The sequence below is a fragment of the Colias croceus genome, chromosome Z (assembly GCF_905220415.1).
Source record: "Colias croceus chromosome Z, ilColCroc2.1".
Taxonomy (NCBI): domain Eukaryota; kingdom Metazoa; phylum Arthropoda; class Insecta; order Lepidoptera; family Pieridae; genus Colias; species Colias croceus.
This window is the reverse complement of record NC_059568.1, coordinates 10229212-10253152: the sequence shown is the minus strand read 5'-3', so window position 1 is coordinate 10253152 and position 23941 is coordinate 10229212. Positions and strand designations below refer to the sequence as shown.

The window sequence follows — 23941 nt, the reverse complement described above, 5'->3', positions numbered from 1 at the left end:
GAAACACATGTATTTATTTACCATGGTAGTAGAAGCTAAGATGTTATTTTACATTATTCCCAAATAAGTGGGATATAAACTCATTTTGAAAAATAGCTAATGTCTATTAACTCTATTAAAAATACGTGTAATTATGCGTCAAGTGCGTTTATTTTTATAGTAGCTTCTATAAAACTTATTAATTAAACTTTAAACACCTTTGTATTAATTTATTATAGGGCGAATTGAATTGTAAGAAAACCGCTTCCAGTTATAATCTACAGATTTGCAGGAAGTGTTATCTATGTTTACTTTATTATTGGCTATGTGAGCCAGTTCCAATCGAGTAAATCTTTGTCGTAGAACGTATTTTTTTAATTAATTATTCGGAATAAATTATTTAGAAATCTGACAAAGGTCAGAGTTCGTTGCAAGGTCGAGCTATAATAATATAGTGTTCAATATATTATTTTCTGTTTAAAACACGTTATTAACTAATTTTTATATTAAAGTCGTTATTCTACTATATTAGCATAAAATTATAAACGTGATGCGTATTTTAAAGATAAACGCTGTATGTGAACAAATATAGATGTTATATAATAATAAAATAAAAGACAGACTAATCGAAAGTCATTAAAATAACAATTTGTGATACAGATATTATTCTACGTATGCACACCTATCATAATTAATTTGAACAAAATGGCTTTGCAAAAGGTTTTCGCTGTGCTATATTATTTTCATTTACATCACTAACCGAACATAAATACTAGGAAGACACATAATATTTAATATTATAATATTAGGTATTAATGAATAACTTTAAATAAAAATCAGTTGTAAGAGCAACACATTAAATTTTATTATTATGAATAAACATGTCTTTATACTAATTAATAAATGCTTTTTGGTCTAATCCTAGGAAAATTATGCAAAATAAGCATATAAAATATGGCAGTGTTTTTGTAATATAATTAAGGAAACTAAAGATTGATCGATCAACTTATCTTTTGGTCCGGCTTTTTATTGTCAGTGCTGTAGGATCTGACCTGTCCTGAGTAGAAATGGGACGGGGAAGATGTGGTGCCTTCAGAAAATATTCTTAATTTGAATGGCCTGTCTTTGAATTCAGGAAAATTGAATACAATATTTGGACGCTTTGTAGGCTTTAAGTAGAGGTCAAAAATAGATTGAGTGGTGGTGGTAGTTCTTTCCGTTGCGGTAGTACGAGGTTGTTGACTTGGAAGTATGTTTGAATGTTTTATTGTCGTCGAGGAAGATGCTGCAGATCTAGCTGTGGTCGATTCCATTTGAACTGTACTACTTGAGGCACATTTAGTTCTGGATGTAAATGTCACCCATGGTCGTGTCGGTCGAGGTGTGACAGTGCTCAATTCATAATCTTGTTGGTTTTTAAATTGATGATTTATCCACGTGTGTGGTGTCGTGAAAGTCGATAATGTAGGTGTTGTAGGTGTTTCTATTCCTTTTGTTGTTGTAAATGATAGATCTAGATTATTACTGGTTTTAAAGCGAGATTGAAGAGTACTTGGTGTCGGACTTGGTACATGCCATAAATTGCTATTGCTCTTTTGACCTATATAATGAAATCTAATAGGTGTCGCCGTAGTTGTCTGATAAGCCCCCGAATTTGACACGGTCAAATTTCTGTCTTTTTCGAAATCTTTATGCAATGGCGAATAAGTTGGTGAAGTTGGTGTTGTTGAGGCACTCAATTCTTGACGTTTTGCATAACTTGTAGAATTATTTGAAGGAATTTCTGCTCTTGAGAGAGGCACAAATACAGTTTCTTGGCGATTATTTTTCCGACTGACTTCCCGAGGTGACTCTTCTTTCTTGTTCCATTTAGGTGAAGTTTGAATTTGATTTATCGGGGATTGGGTATATGACTGTGCTATGTATGTAGGCCGTTTAGTCGTCGTGGTGGTCGGTATAGAAGTCGATGAAATAACCGGAAATCTAAAATTATGCACATGGAACGAAGGAATAGACGTCACTTGTAAATTCTTATTTTCATTGTTATTGTCAAAGGTCATCATTTTTCGGCGCCGGAATTGATTTGATTCTATCCTCTTTGGATTCGGTGGTTTTATATTCCTTAATGCAGGATCGATAGTAGTAGTAGGAGTACGAAGAGTTGTTGTTGTGCGAACAACAGGAGCTTCACTATATTCAAACCTTGTTTTCCCATCGTATACTGGTGGCTTGAGTTCATCGATGTTGTAAATTTTTGTTAGAGGAATTTTCATCGAGCTTGTGATAAATAGTTTGTTATTAAGCCACTCGAAGGGATGTTTTTTATTTTCGTTATAAACATTATAATAATTATTATTATCATAATTTTTAACCGTTTCTTTTTCTCTCTCTCCTTCTGATTCTTCAAATTTACCTCTTAAAAGGGTATTTATGGGAATATAGGGTGGTTTAAGATCGTCGATGTTGGGGAATTTTTTGTAGTAAGGAACGGTATCATTGTTATTTCCTCGACTTCGATGCCGCGTCTTCAAAGCTCGCCCTCTATCGACGTCAAGTTTATAAGAAACATCTTTTAATTGACTATCACAATCAGCGAGATATTTTTTGGCATTATTTCTGCAATGGTGAGGGTAAACCACCCAAGCGAGGAAACCGTCGCCTTGCAGCCGCGTGTGTTCTTTGTATATTTGTAGAGCACATTCAACATCGTCTGAAATGTCATCGTCTCGGAACGCAGAACAGGGTGCTCCGCATGCTTTTCCAGGGCCGCACCAATATAATTCACTTATTTGTAATAGTCCATGATCACCACTGTGCGGATTGCGGGCGGCGGTGTCGAAACGCGATTCGTGGAAAGCGATGCACACCCAGGTAGCGAGATGGTCCTTGTCAACACCGAGCGCTTGCAAGTCGCGGGCGAGTTCGCAGCGATCGTAAATACGTGCAGCGGCCGACGCAAGAAGCGCGCTAGTCAACAACGCGACGCCGAACATTTCAATTTGCGTTTGCGTACCATAACCGAGTGCGCGCTTTTTTACTTGTGGTCTCCCGCCGCGCGCCCGCGCCCAATTCGTGCCGTGCCCGCATGCTAACGGTAATCTCGACTGCAGCAGATTAAAGTGCCATGCATTTTGGAGCAATGATAAATAACTTCATCTGCATAGGGGGTATACCCACACTTGAGAGAGAATTTTATGACAGGGTCAAAGTGCCAGCCTTGGAGGTAATTTGTCCCGTAAAATATACGAATAAAATTGATGTTTGAGAATAAACCATTTTTTTGTACACTGTAAAAGTTTAAGAGATAAAAAAGAAAAAAAATGAAATTATTTCAGAACATATTTACTCTCATTGACGTATATGTAATATAGTAAATTGTCTATAGCTTCCGCAAACAGGAAAGATATTAACGATTGATGTCGTAAGATGTAATAGTAAATATAAATCAATCGCTCATACGCATATCAATTGAAACAATTTATTTAATTGGATACGATCGATTCATTTATAAAGAGAAACTGTAAATAAATACTTCCAGTACTGCGCACTACAATAGTGAAAATAAAATAAAAAGTTCTTACTTTTTTAAAGGAAGTTTTTAAGTAGAAAATAAATTATGTGATAAATTGTTATAATACAAATAATATACTACTTATTACAAAAAAAAGCTTGATGATCTGCGATGGAGTGAGTTCATACATTACCTACGTAAAATACAATAGACTAGATTTCCGCCCGCGGCTTCACCCGCGTTTTCAAAGAAAAACCCGCATAGTTCCCGTTCCCGCGGGATTTCCGGGATTAAACCTATCCTATGTGTTAACCCAAGTTACCCTCTATATGCGTGCTAAATTTCATTATAATCGGTTCAGTAATATTTGCGTGAAAGAGTAACGAACACACATATACACATCCTCATACAAACTTTCGCATTTATAATAATTAATATCATTTATTTATTTATTTATAGTAGGAAAGTATGTAAACAATTTTAATAATCATAAAAATTTAAATGTTTTTATTTACTAGATACAGTAACTAAGGCACAGTGATTGATAATACAATTTATGTTATTGTTCTGGAAAAAAGCTGTCACAACATTGAAAATTGTTGGAGCTGAAAAATATAGGGGTGAAAATTCACGGACATAACGAAGTTTATGTTTACCAACAGTGCTAACTGTAAATAAAACAGTGGCACAAAGGAAAATCACTACAAAAGTGAAGCTCGTGTTTATTAAATTATAACAATATCAATCGTACTTCCACGTCCTTCAGTAAACACAAAATATAATAAAGTGTAATTGTTTCTGAGACTATTATCAGCTTGCAATTTTCGTAATTCGGATTGTATATGAATTACGGACAGATGGACTTCAGCAGTTGATTTTGATTAATTTTTGTTATAATTTTTATTATATAACAACATAGTATATATTATCTTACTGAAACTCATGTAACATGTTCTTTGTAATAATAAATAAATAAATATAAATAAACATATTATTGACAATATTTTTCGATTAATAATAATTATTAATTATTATCAATAGATACTTTAGATGCGTAGCTAATAGAACAAATAGCATTGATACTGCAAGTTGAAAGTTGATAGCTGATATAATATTATTCAGAACTACCACAGATTAAGTTACCTACTACGTAAGTACTACGCCGATTTTTAGTAAAATACATAGGTACATAATATCTATACATATAATAAATCTGTAGAAGGGTTTCTGTACATTGAAAATATTGAAAAAATAAATAGCAGGGGGTGTTACTGGATCAATACCAAACCCAAATATGTGATTAAAATTTTTTTTGTCTATCTGTCTGTCTGTCTGTATGTATGTGAAGGCATCACGTGAAAACTAACGGTTCGATTTCGATGAAACTTGGTATAATTATACCTTATTATCCTGGGCATAAAATAGGATACTTTTTATTCCGGAAAAATACGTAGAAAAAATAATCTTAATTTTAGCTAGTTATGAATATAAAGTCAAATATCACAGTGTAAATAAATATCTATACAAGATAGAACGACCAGTAGCGATCTAGTCAATAATCAGCTTTCGTAAAAAATTTGCTGAAATTAAACTTCTTTAATATTCAACTATTCAATATACAGGACATTAAACTTTATAATTAACGTGTGCATAATTAGCTTTTCTTGTTTTATTTTTTCAATAATACTTCAAGGTTTTATTAACAATGCTAAAAAACTGGTGTTTTAATTTAAAGCTTTGTTATTTTATATTTTTGTTCATTAATGATAAAATGTGTAGTTATTAGGGATCACTAGTTGAAACTACTAGAAACTTGTGAATTTAGAACACGTCTTGAAGGTATGTATCTAATATGTATCACATTAAAATAATTTGATAAAATTAAAAAAATAGCTGATTGGAAGTATATTGACTATAAATTTGCGGCAGAGAATGAAGACATAACGTAGTAGAGTTGTTATAATATAATATAGACAGAATCATAAAAATAAAATATCAAAGTAAATGGCGAAAATGGAAGAAGAAACATGAAATTAAAAAAGGCACCGAATTGAATTTTATAGAAAACATAAAATAAAAAGTTAATTGCTTCTCTGGTGTTACAAAAGACCTCTGCTTATAGCAGTTTAGAAAAAAATCGAACATATGTACCTACGGAAGCAATTACCCTGTTGAAAATTTATTTTTAAAAGCCCCGTTCAAAGGCTTACTCCTCTTATCCGCTCGTAATTATATCCCGAGGATGTTTCAACAATGCAAATTATTTAAAAGCTACGAAATAACGTTTTAACGATAATAATCCAGCACTTGAGCTATAAATTTCGTAAATCAGTTACCTGATTTAATATTAAAATTATTCAAATAGATCATAAGAGAAATTCTTTGTTCGGAAATTGTTGTAATAGTTGAAATATTCGGATATACACTCAATGAGGGATTCTACTATTATATATTTAGTTATAAAATTGTCGTTTAAACATATCTGGATGCGATTTATTCATTCTTATTCTCCAACAGTTACTGTACAAGTGTACAATGCACTGCACAGGACACAAGACCTTGCTAATAACGTGCACTAGATATTAAATACGTACCTTTTGTCTCCCGTTTTGCTTTATATTCAGAAGATGTATTATGTCGTTCAAAATGAATGAAGTAAACTTTAGGTACGTATTCCATTTCAATGCTTGTAAAACTACGAATTGTATTGTTTTGAATTCTTGTGTAAGTAGCTAAGTATTTTGTGATATTTAACAGTAGATTTGCAATAAAAAAATACTAATATCCATTTACCAATTCTCTACAAAATGGGAAGGCATGACGTCATCAAACGGCTTCCCTCTCCGAAGATTTTCCATAAAATAATTATCTATAAATAAATTTATTTAAAAGCAGGGTTGGTTTACTATTTATATTATGATTTGTAACGAAAGTACTTCAAAGGGATTACATCCGCGCTGCACAAAATCCTCTTACCTATCTGTTTATGTGCTAGCAACCGAGAATCAATTCACTATGAAATATATTTTACGGAATCATAACAAATACCTAATCATTTCAGCAACAATGAGGGAATTAAGCGTAAGGGATTTTCGTTAAATAATTTTAATGAAGCAATTATAACAACTATGTTAACATAATAACTCACTACATAGTTTTCATTGTTGGGTTTTGTTATTCTATTACTACATACAAATGTAATACTTAACTTCAATACGGTCTACAAAAGTAGCATCCAACTACATTTTAAATTAATTAATTTTCTGAGCGTTCTGAGTAATAGGTACGAACAAACTAAAGCAGAACGTTCCTGTGACCGTTGGTTACCGAATTTACTCAGATGAAAATGGAGACTAATGCCACCTAATACAGTCACAACTCCACAATGCATGACAATACAGTGATTACAGACTGTATGTAACGGCATGGTCAGATCGGTGTGTACATCGCGTCCAATATTGTTGTAACGATCAATAATGTGTTACTAAGAGGGAATAATCTATGGCACTTCATCGTTATTATTATCTTCTTTAATTAATCCTTAAGATAGATTACATTAATAACAATAAGACATCTAATTTCTTATTTGTCGGTATACCGAGCAATAAAAATTAAATGCCGTGTTACTCGATACTGAGGCAACTTGAAAAAGCCTGATGAGGGGTCGAATGATTCAACGTTTTATAAAATAAAAATAAAAATGAAATTTATTAGCAACTTCAAATATAACATTACAATATTGCTCTGCCTTCTGAACTAGGTTTACTATTGGTTGTTTATTACCTGTATCTCAGAAGGCAGTGCCTTCCCCAAATTTTTTTGACTGACCGATTGGCTTGGTTGGTAGTGGCCCTGCCTTCCAAGCCAGAGGTCGTGGGTTCGATTCCCACCCGGGGCAAATATTTGTGTGATGAACATATATGTTTGCTCTGTGTCTGGACTCTGGGTTTAATTATCTTTAAATGTATTTATTTAAAATTATATACATAATATGTATGTTTATCAGCCATCTGGTTTCCATAACACAAGCGAAAGCTTAGTAAGTTAGTATGTGACCAGAACGTGCCGTGTGTGAAAAGTTGTCCTGATAATATGTATTTATATGTATTTATTTATTCCATATTACATTATTTGGCCAGTCAACAAAATATTTCTAATAATTTGAGTTTCATTAATTGATCTGATTTTCTTAACATATTACCTATATGAACGTTAAATAAAAATTGTATAATACTTATTGCTTTTGTACTTCATATTTCGCAAGGAAGCAAATCTAAGCAAATTTTTTGTTCTAAATAATATCCATATACATATTATGTATCCATATACATATTATGTATATGGAGTACTTTTAGTTGGTATTAGGGATAATGTGGAATAAACAGACGGGCACCTGATTTAAAGTCTTTGAAAGAAAATAATCTACCCAGATTTTAAGGGAATACTCACTGGTGATTTTCCCGACAATCTTTATCACATAAGGGGATTTCAATATAATCCAAAAACCTGTTTACTATTCATGGAATTAAAATCTTGTCTGCATTTTTACGGTAAGTTTCCGAAGAATATTATGTATATACTCACGAATTTAAAAGGAAAATTATAGGTAGTTTACTCATAGCTACAAATATTATATTCGTTATAATATGTTAATTAATGAACTAATTCAAGGTTCAGTACGGTCGATCTCGAATTTAAAAGCCGTTTTATCGAGATTAATATGAGTTTAATTGCCAAGTTTTTTTTTATACCATACTCGTTAAATAATATTTATAAGCCTTTCCTGGCAAGCAATATGGGTGTATAATTTGCCGACTACCTATTTAACTACTTGATAGTAGACGCAAATTTCTACGGCGGAAGCCAAAATATAAATGAGTGTTGTAAAAAGTTAATTATTTGATCATTTGATAAGCGAGCACTGAACATCAGTCCTATATTTGATTATCATGTCCTTGCATCAGTTGAGCTCAAAGCGATGTCACGACGGATGAACGGATCAAACGACTTATCGTGGCTATTGCTCATCGATACCACGAGCAATCCTTCATTGGCTTATGATATTGACAGATATTGATTGGGCTTCAAATTTACAAACTTTAAGGTCGCGTTTACACTGGGCGTTCTTGAGGTAGCTAAAAGGATCTAGCTTAGTTTAGCGCAGTTCGAGTGGAAAAGACTTAGTGGAGCGCAATCTTTGTACCTATACGAAAACATGCGGAGCAAGAAGCGGAAGAGGGGCGAGTTGCGTTCCTGGGGGTGGCGTGGCCAAGCTAGACTGTTACGAATATATTTGTGCGCGTATAGTTTTTTTTTCGAGCGGTAACATAATTATTAACCTCCACGTTATATAGGCATCAAAGTGTACTCACCAACACAACTATAAAGCTCCATGGCGCCCTTGAGGAGACACCCGTTTTCCCTCGTAATGCCGCTAGTCACGTTCAGGCAGAAGCAGCCCTCATCGTTGTCCAAAAACCACTCGTGAGCAGCAAACCTCGCAACTGGGATCCCGTTATACTCCGTGTCGTATTGATACCTCAATTCTACCGATCTACAAATTAAATATAAATAATATTGAATAAACATTGAATAAAATTAAAAAAAAAAACTTTACACTTGCTAAAAACGTGTCACTTTTCACATCATTTGAATTCTATAATAATTCGTATCTTCAGTATGTTCACAAATACCTTCCCTATCAAATGCAGATTGTATTAAACTTGAGGTTATAGATATTTATAGGAGACAATTTGGTTTCATCAAAGTATTCAGAGAAAGTTACAGGGGAACCTGTCTATCTTGGATGACATTGTTGTTGGAAAACGATGAAGTTCGAATAGTTTGGAGGAAGCTCGTGGCAGCGCTGTATTTAGAGACAAAGCATCTATTTAATTATTGTGCACCATATTTAATGCTTGAGGTCGTATTTAAACGCTGTTTTTTATAACTGCGCTTTTTGTTACAGTTTATTAAAATAAAGTTACAGGTTTAAATGGTATTTTCCTAAAGAGTAAATATTCCTATCATAACAAAGCAATCAATACTTTGGAAAATTGCATTTACATTAATTTAACTATATTGACCGTTACATTGTAAACACAAAATAAATTTTACAACGTATTATGTGTACAAATCTTAACAAGACACCGATGTCGACAATAGAATTGTATTAATTTGTCTTCATGTATCGTATCTACCTATGCGCGAAACGTATCATTTTCGAGGATATTCTAGTAGCCTATGGTAGATGACAAACATCGTCTGTGTGGCACGGTTGACAGCACGGACGAAATTCGATATTATGTCAGCTTGACTGAGTGGCCGAATTGGTCTAGGCGCGACGGCATAGGGGTCTAGGGGTACACGGTAATCGCATCCTACATTACCAACCATTCAATTTATCTTGTTATTCCACAAAAAAGAAAGGTTCCAATGACACAATATTTAAAGTTTCATTAATTTGATTACGAGGAATTCAGTTAAATTTCAGCAAAATTAGATAAAATAAAATAATGCACGACCTCTCCTAAATTTATGTGAAATTTAATTATCATCAATTACTCTAATAAATACCTGAAGCCGAATGAATATTCATAACAACGGATTGATATTGTCATGGATTCCAATCAAATTAATTTGTGGTGACAGAAATATTAATGGTCATCCGACCACAGGAATGATCCCCTGCAACTCAGTTTTCGCGCACTCGGGTGAAACGAGATTATAAGTTTGGTGAAATTGAAGTTACACAAATATATTATAAATTGATGATATAGATAATATAGGATATTTTCATGATATCATGCAATGAAATCTGCCTAATTAAAAGTTAATAATATTAAAAGCTTTACTAAGTAATGTTGGCTGTACGATTGTACCTATCACCATCTTAATAACGTGCGAACGGTAAGTTTGTTTCATAAAAGAAAATGTTAATTTAATTTTGATTACGAGTTTCGTATCCGCAATCTCTTTCGCAAAGCAGTAAATATGGCTTCATCGGTAACGAAACATACTTTTTTTTCCGCCCTTTCTTTTATTTCAATGTTCAAGTTTATCACTAACTTTTCTTTACAAATATTTTGTTATTACAAATATTAAAAGGCTTCTTGTCTCATAATGACTTACCTACAAATGTCCAGATTGAGAGCGTATTTAGATTCATCTCTATCAACGAAGGGCGGGAATATGGCGGCGTCAGTGCCATTAATCATGTTACATATACCGGGATATGTGTCGCCTGCTTCATTTCGTTGAGGGACCCAGTAGTCCACGTATGACGATCCATTGTACGATTTGATAATGCCGAGCTTGCTGGGGTCTTCGATACCTCGGAATACTTCGAATATCTCGCTGGGATTGTCTTGTTTCTGTCAACATAAACATAAGTCATTATAGGGTAATTAAAAGTGTCTTAATATACTCGTATATGGCTTGACTGACTTGCGACATCGTGTAACTAAGAACAAAGCTGTGGTCAGGCCTAAAGGCGACGTTGATCAATATCTATCAAATAACTTCTCTGTTAATTTACGCTGTAAACACGGGCGTCGCTAAGGGGGTACAACCCACTCTCCCTATACATTCGGGATTCTATAGAGGGCGGTCGGCAGGTCCGATAATTAAGTTATTTTTGTTAAATGATATTTTATTTTTAATTAAAGTAGAGGCTATACTTCCTATCACCCTAAACTGCCGAAATTGTATTTCCTACTTTATATTGGAGCGAAGCAAAAGTTATACTCGTTCAAATATAAGTTTGGTTTGACTACATTTTATATTGTAAATTAATTAGTAGGTAATTCAATATGATTTTGGTGTTGTGAATTCTGATGTATTATGTATATTTAATACTACTTTTATCTAATTTATAATCATCTAATATTTCAGCAATTTACCTTGCTACCTATAACATACTTAACATACTTATATTATTATTTAACATTATTTAATTACTAGATTTACTTGATTTCCGCCCGCGGCTTCGCCCGCGTTTTCTAAGGAAAACACGCATAGTTCCCGTTCCCGTTGGATTTCCGGGATAAGACCTATCCTATGTGTTAATCCAAGTTACCCTCTGTATGTGTGCTAAATTTTATTGTAATCGGTTCAGTAGTATTTGCGTGAAAGAGTAACAAACACACACACACATCCTCACAAACTTTTGCATTTATAATATTAGTAGGATATAGATTATAGCCAATTTAGAAGTAAAACCACGTAAAACGACATTTAGACATGTCATGTGCTTTTGAACCCACCCAATTTTTATAATACCTACCTACATCAAATATTGATGTTAGGATTTTATATTTCCATTAAAAATAGCTTCCCTTTCATTCTATTGAGGGACCAACCCACCTTTGTTATATAATTTACAAAAACGTATTACATAATATAAATTAATATAGTATTGTGCCTTCTACCTATGTGTAGTCTGTCCGACGAAGCTCTGCTTAAAATATGTCTTTCTGTGTGCTTTGGGCGATACATTTGTACCTAAATACTAAATAGCATTCTGTAACCACGGTTTCGAAATTTATAACATAATTTTCCTTACGTAAAATGTAAATTCTAATTACGTGGAAATTATGAGAAAATCTTGTCTATATGTTGTCATGAAACTCTTTTCAGCCTTTCCAGAGATCAGAGGTTATCTACGAAAGATAAAGAGACAAATAGGCAAAATTAATTAAAAAAAGTGTATTTTAACTCCTTGTAAATAGCTATAAGCACCTGAGAAAATATTTATTTTTAATCACAAGCGCACATTAAGTAGTTAAGTACAACATTATCAACCCGCGTAATAAATAAAAACTATTTTTGCATACTTAACCGTTCACGTAACTAGTAGTAGATAAACGGAACCAACTGAAACGGTAGAAAAAACAATTACGCGTTTGCAACATTTTCAATGTTAACCCCCTTGATCTTATTGATCAAGGCTTGATAGCATAATTTAGCCTTCCTCAATACATGAACAACACAAAAATAATTTTCAACCTAGTGTCTTCAAGGGCTTTCAACCGACAGACTTTAAAAAAAATCAATTTTTTTTAAGACTATTCCAGACGAAATTTTTAACTCGAAAGTTCTTTAGGTATTCAGTACATAGTAATAAATCCATACTATATTAATATTAATTAATCCATACTAATATTATAAATACGAAGGTAACTCTGTCTGTCTGTCTGTTACTCAATCACGCCTAAGCTACTGAACCAATTTGCATGAAATTTGGTATAGAGATATTTTGATACCCGAGAAAGGACATACCTTTTATTGCGAAATATGTACCTACCACGGGCGAAGCCGGGGCGGACCACTAGTATCCAATATAATATTGTATATAGCTATTAAGGCCGTATTATTTACATAGTATTAGTCATTGTTTAAGTTAAACCCTATAGTTACAAGGATTATTTCTCGGTTTTTTATTTTATTAACAAATTTTCAAGAAAATTATTTTTGCATGTCATATTCACCACCTCGTCTAAACATATTCATATTCGACCGTAAAAAGTTTTGCATTAATAATGTTAAAGGGAAGCACTAAGCAGGATGAGCTCTAGCGACCAATGTCATTTAGTTTTCTTTACACACACACACATCGTGCAGACTTCACCTTTATCACGTATGTACACATATTCGTCTTTTTACCTTGCTTTTGTATTGCAGACAGAATACGAAAAGCATATGCTATTCTTTTACTCATGCGTATTTTTTTCTTGAAGGAAAGAGACGAAGGAAGGAAGGCAGAAAGCAATGTTTTAAAACAAAACTTTAAAATAGAATAAATCCTCTCCATTGTGTTACCATCTAATGGCATGTAATTAAGTTGAAAGGGTTGTGTTTGTTGCTTTACAACCACCAATTTTCCAGGCTGATATTTTGTTGTCCATTTTTTTAAGTATATGTTTTGAATTCAGGCTTACTATAAAGCAGAGAGAGTAGGTACCTACACTATACGATATGATAGGTACTTATAACATGAACATAATATGAACACCTGCAATTCATCAGTTATTATGTTCATAGTTACAGAAGCGATCATGTTACTATAAGACAAAACACACTGATATCAAATGAAATATAACTTGTGTTCAAGTGATTTAAACAATAAAAGCTGCAGGCTAAATAAATTATAAAGTGAGCCGTCCTTTTAGTTAAATAGAAGTGACGAGGACATCCAATCGAGTTAATGAACCACACTATGCACTAAGTCAGTAATGCAACGGAGGAGTAATTAACTCCAGGCATTGAGAGACGGGATAAAGGTCAGGTCCAAGACGTATAACTGCTCCCTAAAGACCAGAACGACTAAACAATCCGCACTTCATTTTATAATTAGTACAGTTTTAATTAAATCGATTAGCGATTAAACCCTGCAGCCATTTTGATGATGTGAATTGGCGTTTATGTTGTAACTACCTAATTAATATAGCCGGAGGAGGCTAATTCGAAATGCCTATTGTGATCTATTTTATTGTTAACTAGCTTCCGCCCGCGACTCCGTCCGCGCGGATGTCGGTCTTCGCGTGGATGGTTATTTCTCCATTTTGAGTACCTCTGTCAATAACATCTTATAAATATCTATTGGACCCAATTCCCAAATACGGCTAGGCCTATAATAATACGCAACGTGTGTTCGCGGTTCTACGGAACAACGTCTATGGATAAAACTGAAAAATTAAGATTTATTTTTTTCAACGTATTTTTCCAGGATAAAAAGTATCCTATTTTACGCCCAGGATAATAAGGTATAATTATACCAAGTTTCATCGAAATCGAACCGCTAGTTTTCACGTGATGCCTTCACATACAGACAGACAGACAGACAGACAGACAGACAGACAAAAATTTTTTTAATCACATATTTGGGTTTGGTATCGATCCAGTAACACCCCCTGCTATTTATTTTTTCAATATTTTCAATGTACAGAATTGACCCTTCTACAGATTTATTATATGTATAGATTACAGTGAAATAATAGTTTAAAGCATACAATACCTATATAGATTTGAAACACATTTCAATTAGAACATAATTAATTATCAATGTGTTGTTGGAGTACGTTTGGTATATTTTATGCACGAAATATTTGAATAATAAATTGTGAATGTTAATTTTTAGTTCTATGTGTAATGTGTATATCATAATAATTAAATATTTTATATTATATAAGTTTTGAATGGCGATATAAATGGTAATTGAAATAAAGACTTATGGTTTTAAGATGTTAAAATATATTGTATTAATATTCATAGGTACCGAGTTGCTTGAATATAACACATCCGTATGTTGAGAATAAAGTCCTCTTACAAAAGTCTGTGCAGTGTTCCAAGAAAATGAATAGAGGATCATTGTTAATTATCTTTAAACGAATTGCTAATTAAGTTGGAAACTTTCTTTCAACGATATAAAAAGTATGGAATTTTAATTGAAAGTAGAATTTTCCAGCACTTTATTACGTTTTAATTCTTGGAAAGGGCTAAAACCTAGCTCATATATTAATATGCTTCCAAAAATAGCGCACCTAGCTCGTATAATACGAGCTAGGTACGGGATAATGCATTTTAACTTTAACACACGATACTGAGAATTTACATTATTTTATGAAATATAATAAAGCGTGCAATAAACAATAAGTATTTGTGTAAGTACAATATAAAAGATATTAAATAGATAATAAATGATGAACCGGGTGTGGGGGGTTTTGACTTTTGCACCCCTATCTCGGTGCGCCCCTTAGCTGTTTGTTCGGCTCAATCTGATCGCCAGCCGTTTGTATCGAATATCAGTTCAGTGGAATCAGTGAGAATGACGAAATGCTGAGTACATTTACAATATGGAATAGACATAAAATCTATATTTCCCGAAGGCTTGGAAACGTGCACGTGCTGTTTACTTAGATTTCGCTTACCCTTATCCGAGAGCAACTAGATTGCAACTGAGAAATTCCATATTGATACGCAACAACAAAATGTCGTTTAAGTTATGTTTTCGACTATATCAACAAGATGCTTCATACTTACATAATCGACAACAGTGAATATTAGGGAGCCATCTTCCTGTTCCACTAAGTTCTTTACATCAGCGCCAATTGTCCGAATTTGGTCGCAGGCTACACCGCCTATAATCCCAGGGTTCTTGCATATTGGAATGCCGTCGAACAATAAGTCTCCAACACGGGTCGTCATAATTGGCCCATTGTGTTCCCCGAATACGCTATTTAGGGCTAAACTCAACGCAAGCATGAGGTACGGGAATAATTTCTCAGCCATTTGCAGAATGCCCTGAAAACAAGATATTTGCCACTATACATATATGATGAAAATATACAGCGTTAGTGTAAAGGAAATTAAATTTTCCTTTACACTGACTTAATTTTCTTTTAAACTGCTCTATAACTTTATAAAATATAATATATTTTTGCTCGCAATTGTAAAAAATTAAATTCATTTTACATTTTAGATACAGTCGCACAGCGATTTAATGTTAACATTTATTATTATTGTATATAGAACACAACTCCATTATATGTATAATGATAATGATCATTATTAATATAATCATTATTTCCACGTTACTTAATTTAAATTTGAGAGTCCCATTTGTCATCTATTTGATCACGAATGTATCAGTTTCATGAATATATTTCGTAATTCAGTAACAATGCAACTGATCAAAATTAAAATTATATGGTATTAATAATGTATTCACGTACCTAGAATTACTTAAAAATAGGTACCGGAAAGCAAAAATAGTCCGAATAACAGGTCGGTATTTATTTGTTTAATGAAAATAAATTAATAGTTTAAAATGAACCATTGATATTCGTAATATCAGGGGTATATCACAGAACATACCTATGTAGGTACTTAAAATTTAATTTGGCTCAATTTAGTCTAAACGGAAAATAAAAAAAGAATTGATTGATGAAAATTTATTGGAAAATTATTGAAGCATTATTATTTCGATTTTATTAGCTAACTAGCGGTCCGCCCCGGCTTCGCCCGTGGTATATATTTCTTGTAGCCTATGTTCTTTCTCAGGGTCTAAAGATTGTCTGTGCCAAATTTCATCAAAATCGGTCCAGTAGTTTATGAGCCTATTCATTACAATCAAACAAACAAACAAAGTTTTCCTCTTTATAATATTAGTGTAGATTAAAACGGGAATTTACGATGAAAAACCTATATGAAAAGGGAAGGAGGTGGTACCTAAGTTAAATAAAGAAGTATAGTAGTATAGTATAGTAGTAACATTAGTCTTGTGATTAAAACATTAGGCAGGTACCTAATAGTAGGTACTATGATTTATTTCGATGGTTGCCTATATTAAATATAAATTTATAAATTTTATGTTACAATAGTTTTAAAACTTTACATTGTATAGTGCATAGTTCTAATTTATCTCAAGATCTGTACCCTAGAATCTAGATTATACGTATATTTGTACATTTATTCTCATGAGAACATAGGTATACCTAGTAGGTACCTACTATTCCAGCAATGGATATGATTAATATTTTTTTTATGTTGATAAACAATTACCTGTATCTTTATTTATCTTATGCCTACTGTTTAGAAATACCAGTGCAATGTGATTAAGATAAGAAACACTTTTATTCAACCTAGATATAGAATTACGAAAGCAAAGATAACAAATATCGGATTAATAACTAATTATTATTATTAAATTAAAAATTAGATTTCGAAACCACCTTTAAAGGGAGAGGAATATTACAAGTGATAACTGCGTTAAAAACAACCGACTTCAAACTTGCACTTGCAAAATTTACAAATACCTACAGACAAAAATGCTCATAAAATAAAAACTACTGGGCCTATCCGGATAAAATTTTTATGGGACCAATTCGACACCATCCCGCATCGAACAAAAAAAGAATCACGTAAATCGGTTCAGAAACCTCGGAGTAATCGGTGTACATACATAAAAAAAAAAAAAATATACCGGCCGAATTGATAACCTCCTCCTTTTTTTTGAAGTCGGTTAAAAATTGAATTAGAGCGACCGAGTTGGAAACAGAAAATTGTCGTCTTTTAGGCATCACAAAGCTTTGACATCGTCGGAAGTCTGGAACATGTCTGGAACCGTTTCATTGATGGGAAATCAATATGATGTATATATTCTATAATATGGATCTAATTATTTTGTAGACATTTTTATAAATAGTGTGATAGTAAAGTATTATTGGGTTATAAACTCTATAGTCAATAGTCATGTACCTATAAGTTACGAACATACCATCATGTTTGTGAAATAGGTAAATAATTTTATCGCTACGGGCTATGATATATTTTACAGGAAATATTTCTGTACTGTAAGACTTCACCTCGCATATTGCAGGGATTGTGATCTATATTGGTGTACCTTAGAAATTCTTATTGAACATGAGTTCTTATTTGATATTTCAATATACAAATTTCATAGGTAAATACAACATTAATTTATCGGAGGATGTAGTTAGGTACTCGTAACATAGAAAGATTTTGATAATTAGGTACTTTTATTTTATATTTGATATCTAAGTATCGTGCATGGTGCAGAGTTACAATATTTAATAACGTATAGTATAGGTACCTACTTAAATAAATAAATGTCTCCGTTATTAACTGTATAGGGCTGTAAGTTATAATTAGCTGAGTGAATATTGATAATTTGATAATAATACAGAGGTTTATGTGGAGCGCAGAAGTAATCTTAAAATTACCTATATAATTTGAGTTTCCTCCGACGTTTGTTCAGGACTTGGACTTCAATTACCTACATTACGCTGTTCGCACTTTCACGAAAGCAAAAATGTTTATTACAGTAGAATCCGATCTCTACGCAGGCAACAGGTGACTGCATCAGACAACACAATTATCCGATGGAGGCTTCCCGTTCTCCAACAAACTGGTTAAATCCGTGAGGGAGTAGGGAGGTGGCTATATACCTCCGCCACCCCACTGAAAATTCCGTAAAACTCATTTCATTTCGTCAGTAGGTAATAATAAATTAATTATCCCAATGCTTTACATATGTTTGAGTATCGCATATGCATAAACATAACAGGAATAATAAGCCAAAAGTGCAAAACCAGTGCCGGTTGGAATTTCGATATTAAATCTGCGACAATAGGGCGCGACGGATTGTCCACAATTTATGTATAGGTACTTAAAATATGTATAATTTGTTTTGTTTGGGTATTTAACTCAAGAATTTAGCTTTCACGTATATGTGTGAATATACACATGACCAGAATTAACCCCGAGTGTTGTTTCATGTTTGGCTATTGTTTGAAAGTAAGTATAAGTGAAGATTAAGTTTTAAGTTTTTACAGAATGCAATGCTGTTATATCACATACGTATTTTCTTTTTGTCCCTTTAAAGTTATGAAATGTAATTATTGAAATACTGCTTTATCAATTGATTTCTAAAATATTACCCTTAACTTAATGTTACCATCGCGACACTGCTACCCAAATCGGTGCCTTCAATTGGTACCTAAATGTCTGGACAGTTTCAAAGTTACAGTACAACAATACTATACTTATTTTAACTTACTTTATAGATCTGTATCTTTGTGATATTTTATTATGAATGAATATAAGCGGAACAATGAATTAGCAACATATTTTAAAAGCTGGTCGATAAGCACTACTGTTACTAATGATCCGTATTAATTGAGAATGCAATTTCCATTTAGGTATTGCCTATTGCAAAACACGCTTCCCTTTGTTTCATTAATCTCGGATTGCCTTTGAAATAGCCCCTGCAGGGCCTTTTATTATTTCATCGTTATTATGACCATTTTTAGGGCTTAAACATACAATAGATCGAACTAGATACAGATATTGCCTAAAACTAATAATAAAATATATTAAATAAACGTACCTAATTTGGAACACAGAAAACTTTAGAAAATTTTTGGCTTCCACTTCGGGAGCGTTGGATTATGAGAATCAATATCATTTACAATTTATAGAGTCGATTAATAATAATCAAACATATAAAAGACTACATGCATTTGTTATAACGAAAATCATCAGCTAGGGAAGTACTTAGGTAGTTACATATAATATGTATATATTACTTACCGTTTTCCCTAAATCACAATAGTTAGGTACCATCATTATTATTACCATAATTTATATAGATACTACTAATTATCAATTAAGCAGTTTAGTTATCTATCTAACGATGTTATGAATTATTATGGTCAATAGATATTATAATTTATAAAACTATGTTTTAATTTTAAGTATCAAGATAATTGATTTTCACCACTTTGTAGGTAAAACATTATTATAGTAATTTTAAAATCCATTAGGGCATACGCGAACCACAATAGAGTACGAGGTACAAAAGCCCAATTACAAAATATACAACATTCCGATATCTGATTTACCGGGATGCATGTGACGCCGGTAAAGTGCGTCGTATAATGGTCTGTCAATACAATGGGCTCGTCAAATTAGTGATGGTGAATGTTGATACTTAATAAAGGCCCTGAATTTGTGTTTTTGTTATGACTACGCAAACATTTTTCTATTTTACGTTTAAATCTCATAAGTTAGTTTGTAAAGTAAACATATTGAGATGTTTTTGTCTTCTTGGAATTACTTAGAAGACAGTTGCTCAATTTTTTCATATTATTAGTAGGTACAAAGTACACACCATTTCGCAATTACACTATCCTTATAGGTATGTGTGAAAACCGCACATCTAGACAATGGAAACGTTGCCATCATTATAATGACAAGATTAATTACCCCCAGCATGTGAATGAACAGGGAAGACCGGAATCTAATTGCTTTATTGGATAAAACTTATTTAATGCTTAGACAAATCTAACTTTTCGATGAAGAAAAAAAAATCACAGAAAAGTTAATTAATTAGATTTACCTACCTTCATTAGTTCGGACACTCGACATTATTATCAGGAAAATAACCAATATTTACATAAAAGTGTAATAGCATGACGTTCGTAGTACATAATTGTGCTTATTCGGTGATAGTCAGCGGATTTCTAGGTACTGTATATTTTTAATAAAATCTACCTTGTATCAGTTAATTTCATAAAAGAGTTCCTGCGGGATAGTTGGAAAGTGAAATTCCATACCTTGTTTCAAGCTTTAATCGAACCACTTTTCAAGAGTCAAGACTGCTATTATAGTCTATTGTTAGGTACTATACTTAACTTAGTTTTTCAATACTTGATCAGCTATTTCATTATTCATAGATTATGAGTATTTCGCAATGCCTTTGTTGTTTATTCGCATTTATTTATTTAACAATTTTATCAATCGCTCTGCGAAGTCGCTTATGAATTATGATGACATTTCAAATGCTTATTGAGTATTCGTTTAATAAATTTTCTATAGTTTTTTATAAGTTTGAAAGGTCATTTACTTGTGAATTTGAGAAGTTGGAGTAAATTATTTAGATATTAATATTAAGTCAATTGTACAACAAGTGATAACTGCGTTAAAAACAGCGTTAAAGACTTCAAACTTGCACTTGCAAAATTTACAAATACCTACAGACAAAAATGCTCATAAAATAAAAACTACTGGGCCTATCCGAATAAAATTTTTATGGGACCAATTCGACACCATCCCGCATCGAACAAAAAAAGAATCACGTAAATCGGTTCAGAAACCTCGGAGTAATCGGTGTACATACATAAAAAAAAAAAAATATACCGGCCGAATTGATAACCTCCTCCTTTTTTTTGAAGTCGGTTAAAAAGTGAAGTGATATAATAATGCAGTCCTTGTACCTTTACAGAGTTAAATCAAGTGTATACAAAGCTTGAAAGAAATAAGTTATAATTAATATAAGCACAGATCCCAGAGATTTTATTAAGGATATTAGGTAACTATTAAAAATATGTTATAGACTAACATAGATGATTTTCAAAACTATATAATTACGTATAGGTAACTATTATAGCAGCTAGGTATAGTTTTAGTTCTGAAATAGGTAAATAACTGAAATCACTTACGTGGTATGGAATGTTGACTACGGTAACGAGGTCGTCTTCTGTGTAAGGATAAGAGGCTTCAGCATCAAACTCGAACATATCTCTCATCCGGTATTTAATTACATCCACTTCCATTTCTTCTACTTCCCTCCGATTGTACAACCTTTTAAATGTTATTCTCGTTAATACCTATTACTGCGAATTAATTACAAACTTCGCAAGGAAGAAAACGCCTACGGCTAATCAATACGTCCTTTTACTTACCTTTTTCCTAAAATAAAACAACCTTGTTACTTGTTGTTTATGTAAACATAACCTTGTACTTTTCCAGGAGAATAATTAAAAAAATACTCATATTATTGTATTTGAAAAAGGCTTATAAATAAAGTTTATATTTAAACCAAGAATCTAATTAATTCGTAATGTAATTAGAATAATAATACCTACATTTAATGCAGTTAAGTCACATTTATTGAACAAACAGAAGAAAATAATACAGAAATAACATAAAATTAAAAAAAATATGTATGTACAAATGGCGGTCCTCTCCATAGTTAGTGATCTCCTAGACTTCTTCCATAATTATTATTATATAATATTGCTTGCATCAGGAGAGATATTTAACGGTGACAAATTGTATATATTTAAAATAAAATATGTGAGATATTTAAAACTTACTTATAAACGTAAGGACCCACTTCGTTGAGCGCGGGTACCCCACCGGCGAGGACAGTGTCTGGGTTGGAGATATTGAAAATCCTTATTTTGAACGATAGTGCGAAAGGTATTTCCTCAAACCTTTCCAAAGCTTCGGTATTATTAACTAGAGCTACCTCCTATAATTTAAGTTAGTTTAGTTAAGTTTTGTAAGGTTGTTTCAGATATCTTAATAATACAGTTTTTTATTGACGGATGATTTTATAACCTAGCCGGACGTCCGCCAGTAGACTCAGCGCAAAAAATATCATCATGGGTCACTAGATAAAGATGTCGTCCTAAGAATTCATTAATATTTTTCAAAATCGATCAAGTTTTTTTTTTGTTTAAATTGTACAATACATATAAAACATCTTTCCTCTTTACAATATGAGTAGAAGTAAATAACACAATTATAATATCACAGTAGCAGTAGATTTAGCATCGGATTTAATCGATTTTATGTCCCCCTGCAAAGTTAGATAGATACTCGTACATGATGTACGATAAGATAACAAATATTTCAATAACTTTAGTTCTTTTTTGCAAATGTATCAATGAACTTTTTTGCACAAAAAATAATACATACTTAGTCATAAAGCCATTTACCGATGCTGGGCATAAAATCAATTACACACGTTGAATATCTAATATAATTTATTAAGCCGTTGTTAATATATGATATACTTATTTTGTACATAATTAATAATGCGCCTTGTAAGAATCAATCAAGTGAATATTCAGTCACACGATAAAAAGCGAATAACGTTTCGACAGATTAGTGCAATTTTTAATAGGTTTACAGTTATTATATGAGTATTAAATGTAAAATAATTTATTTCATTGTGAAACGCAAAGTTGCGGACACGTGTCACTTTCGTGGTTTATACAAATTAGAACCATTTAAAAATTAGTGTATAGGTTCGGTGTCTCGAGGAAAACTCTTACTAAAAGTTTACTTACATCAATAATCATCCTGTCTACGATATCGGGAACAACTACGAAACTAACTACGCAACTCACAACAACTAATGCAGCGCCTAATACGGCGCTGGAGACGCCGCATACAAACAACGAACACATCTTGTAGTAAATTAGTTGTAAATGAACATAATACGAGTTTACAAAACCCGCGGAGTTAATGATGATAGTGTGTAATTGTTAATTTATTTTCTATTGATAGCGACGTACATATCTGATTAGAGATCGTTGTCTGGATGATTTATTTTATGCGTGTTATTAGTATATTTTTTTAATTCAGGCCATCTCCAACTGTAAGTATTTTATACGTATTTGTTTGCTTTAAAAACACTTTATATTGACAATAGAAGAGCAGAAAATATTCCGAAATAATTCTAATTTTTACACCTGGGTAATTGCGAAATAAAGTACTTTCTAATGTAACGGTTTGTCTAGTTTGCCCGTTGCCACTTTAAATACTAATGAATTTTATTATAAATACGTTAAAGATCATGTAATTAAACTCTTTGGGTATAAAATGGCATGGTCTAACTCAGTGGTAGTTAGTTTCATAGGTTCAGACAATCATAAAAGACGTGTGAAACCTACATCACCGTCTTCGATCAAACGTTAGCAATACAAAATATCAAATATTAATGTACATTTATCATTTAAATAAAATGTACGGGTCTAACTAGTTACAATATTAATAAAAATAAAATGATATCCGAGTCAAAGCAGATAATCAGTAATTATCACTTAATTAAGTATATCAGGAGTATAATGGAAAATAAAA

At 32.4% G+C, this 23941-nt stretch overlaps 2 protein-coding genes across 2 annotated transcripts in view; both read right to left on the bottom strand.

Moving 5' to 3' along the window:
* Window positions 1–23268, bottom strand: part of LOC123705237 (sensory neuron membrane protein 2-like) — a 31349-nt gene extending 8081 nt beyond the window's left edge. Inside the window, exons 1-6 of the mRNA XM_045653934.1 lie at window positions 23149–23268; window positions 22168–22325; window positions 21511–21652; window positions 15530–15790; window positions 10622–10863; window positions 8863–9044 (exon numbers count right to left, since the gene is read on the bottom strand). Coding sequence (XP_045509890.1) covers window positions 8863–9044; window positions 10622–10863; window positions 15530–15790; window positions 21511–21652; window positions 22168–22325; window positions 23149–23268 — 1105 coding nt within the window. The remainder of the gene's footprint in view (window positions 1–8862; window positions 9045–10621; window positions 10864–15529; window positions 15791–21510; window positions 21653–22167; window positions 22326–23148) is intronic.
* Window positions 823–2992, bottom strand: LOC123705236. Its single transcript, XM_045653933.1, has one exon. It carries the CDS (start codon window positions 2970–2972, stop codon window positions 981–983), a length of 1992 nt encoding a protein of 663 aa, XP_045509889.1. The 5' UTR covers window positions 2973–2992; the 3' UTR covers window positions 823–980.
* Window positions 23269–23941: the final 673 nt, after the last annotated feature.

Bases quoted from the DNA above. Each gene is read 5' to 3' on its own strand.
- LOC123705236 (XM_045653933.1), bottom strand. From the start codon at position 2,972: ATGTTCGGCGTCGCGTTGTTGACTAGCGCGCTTCTTGCGTCGGCCGCT.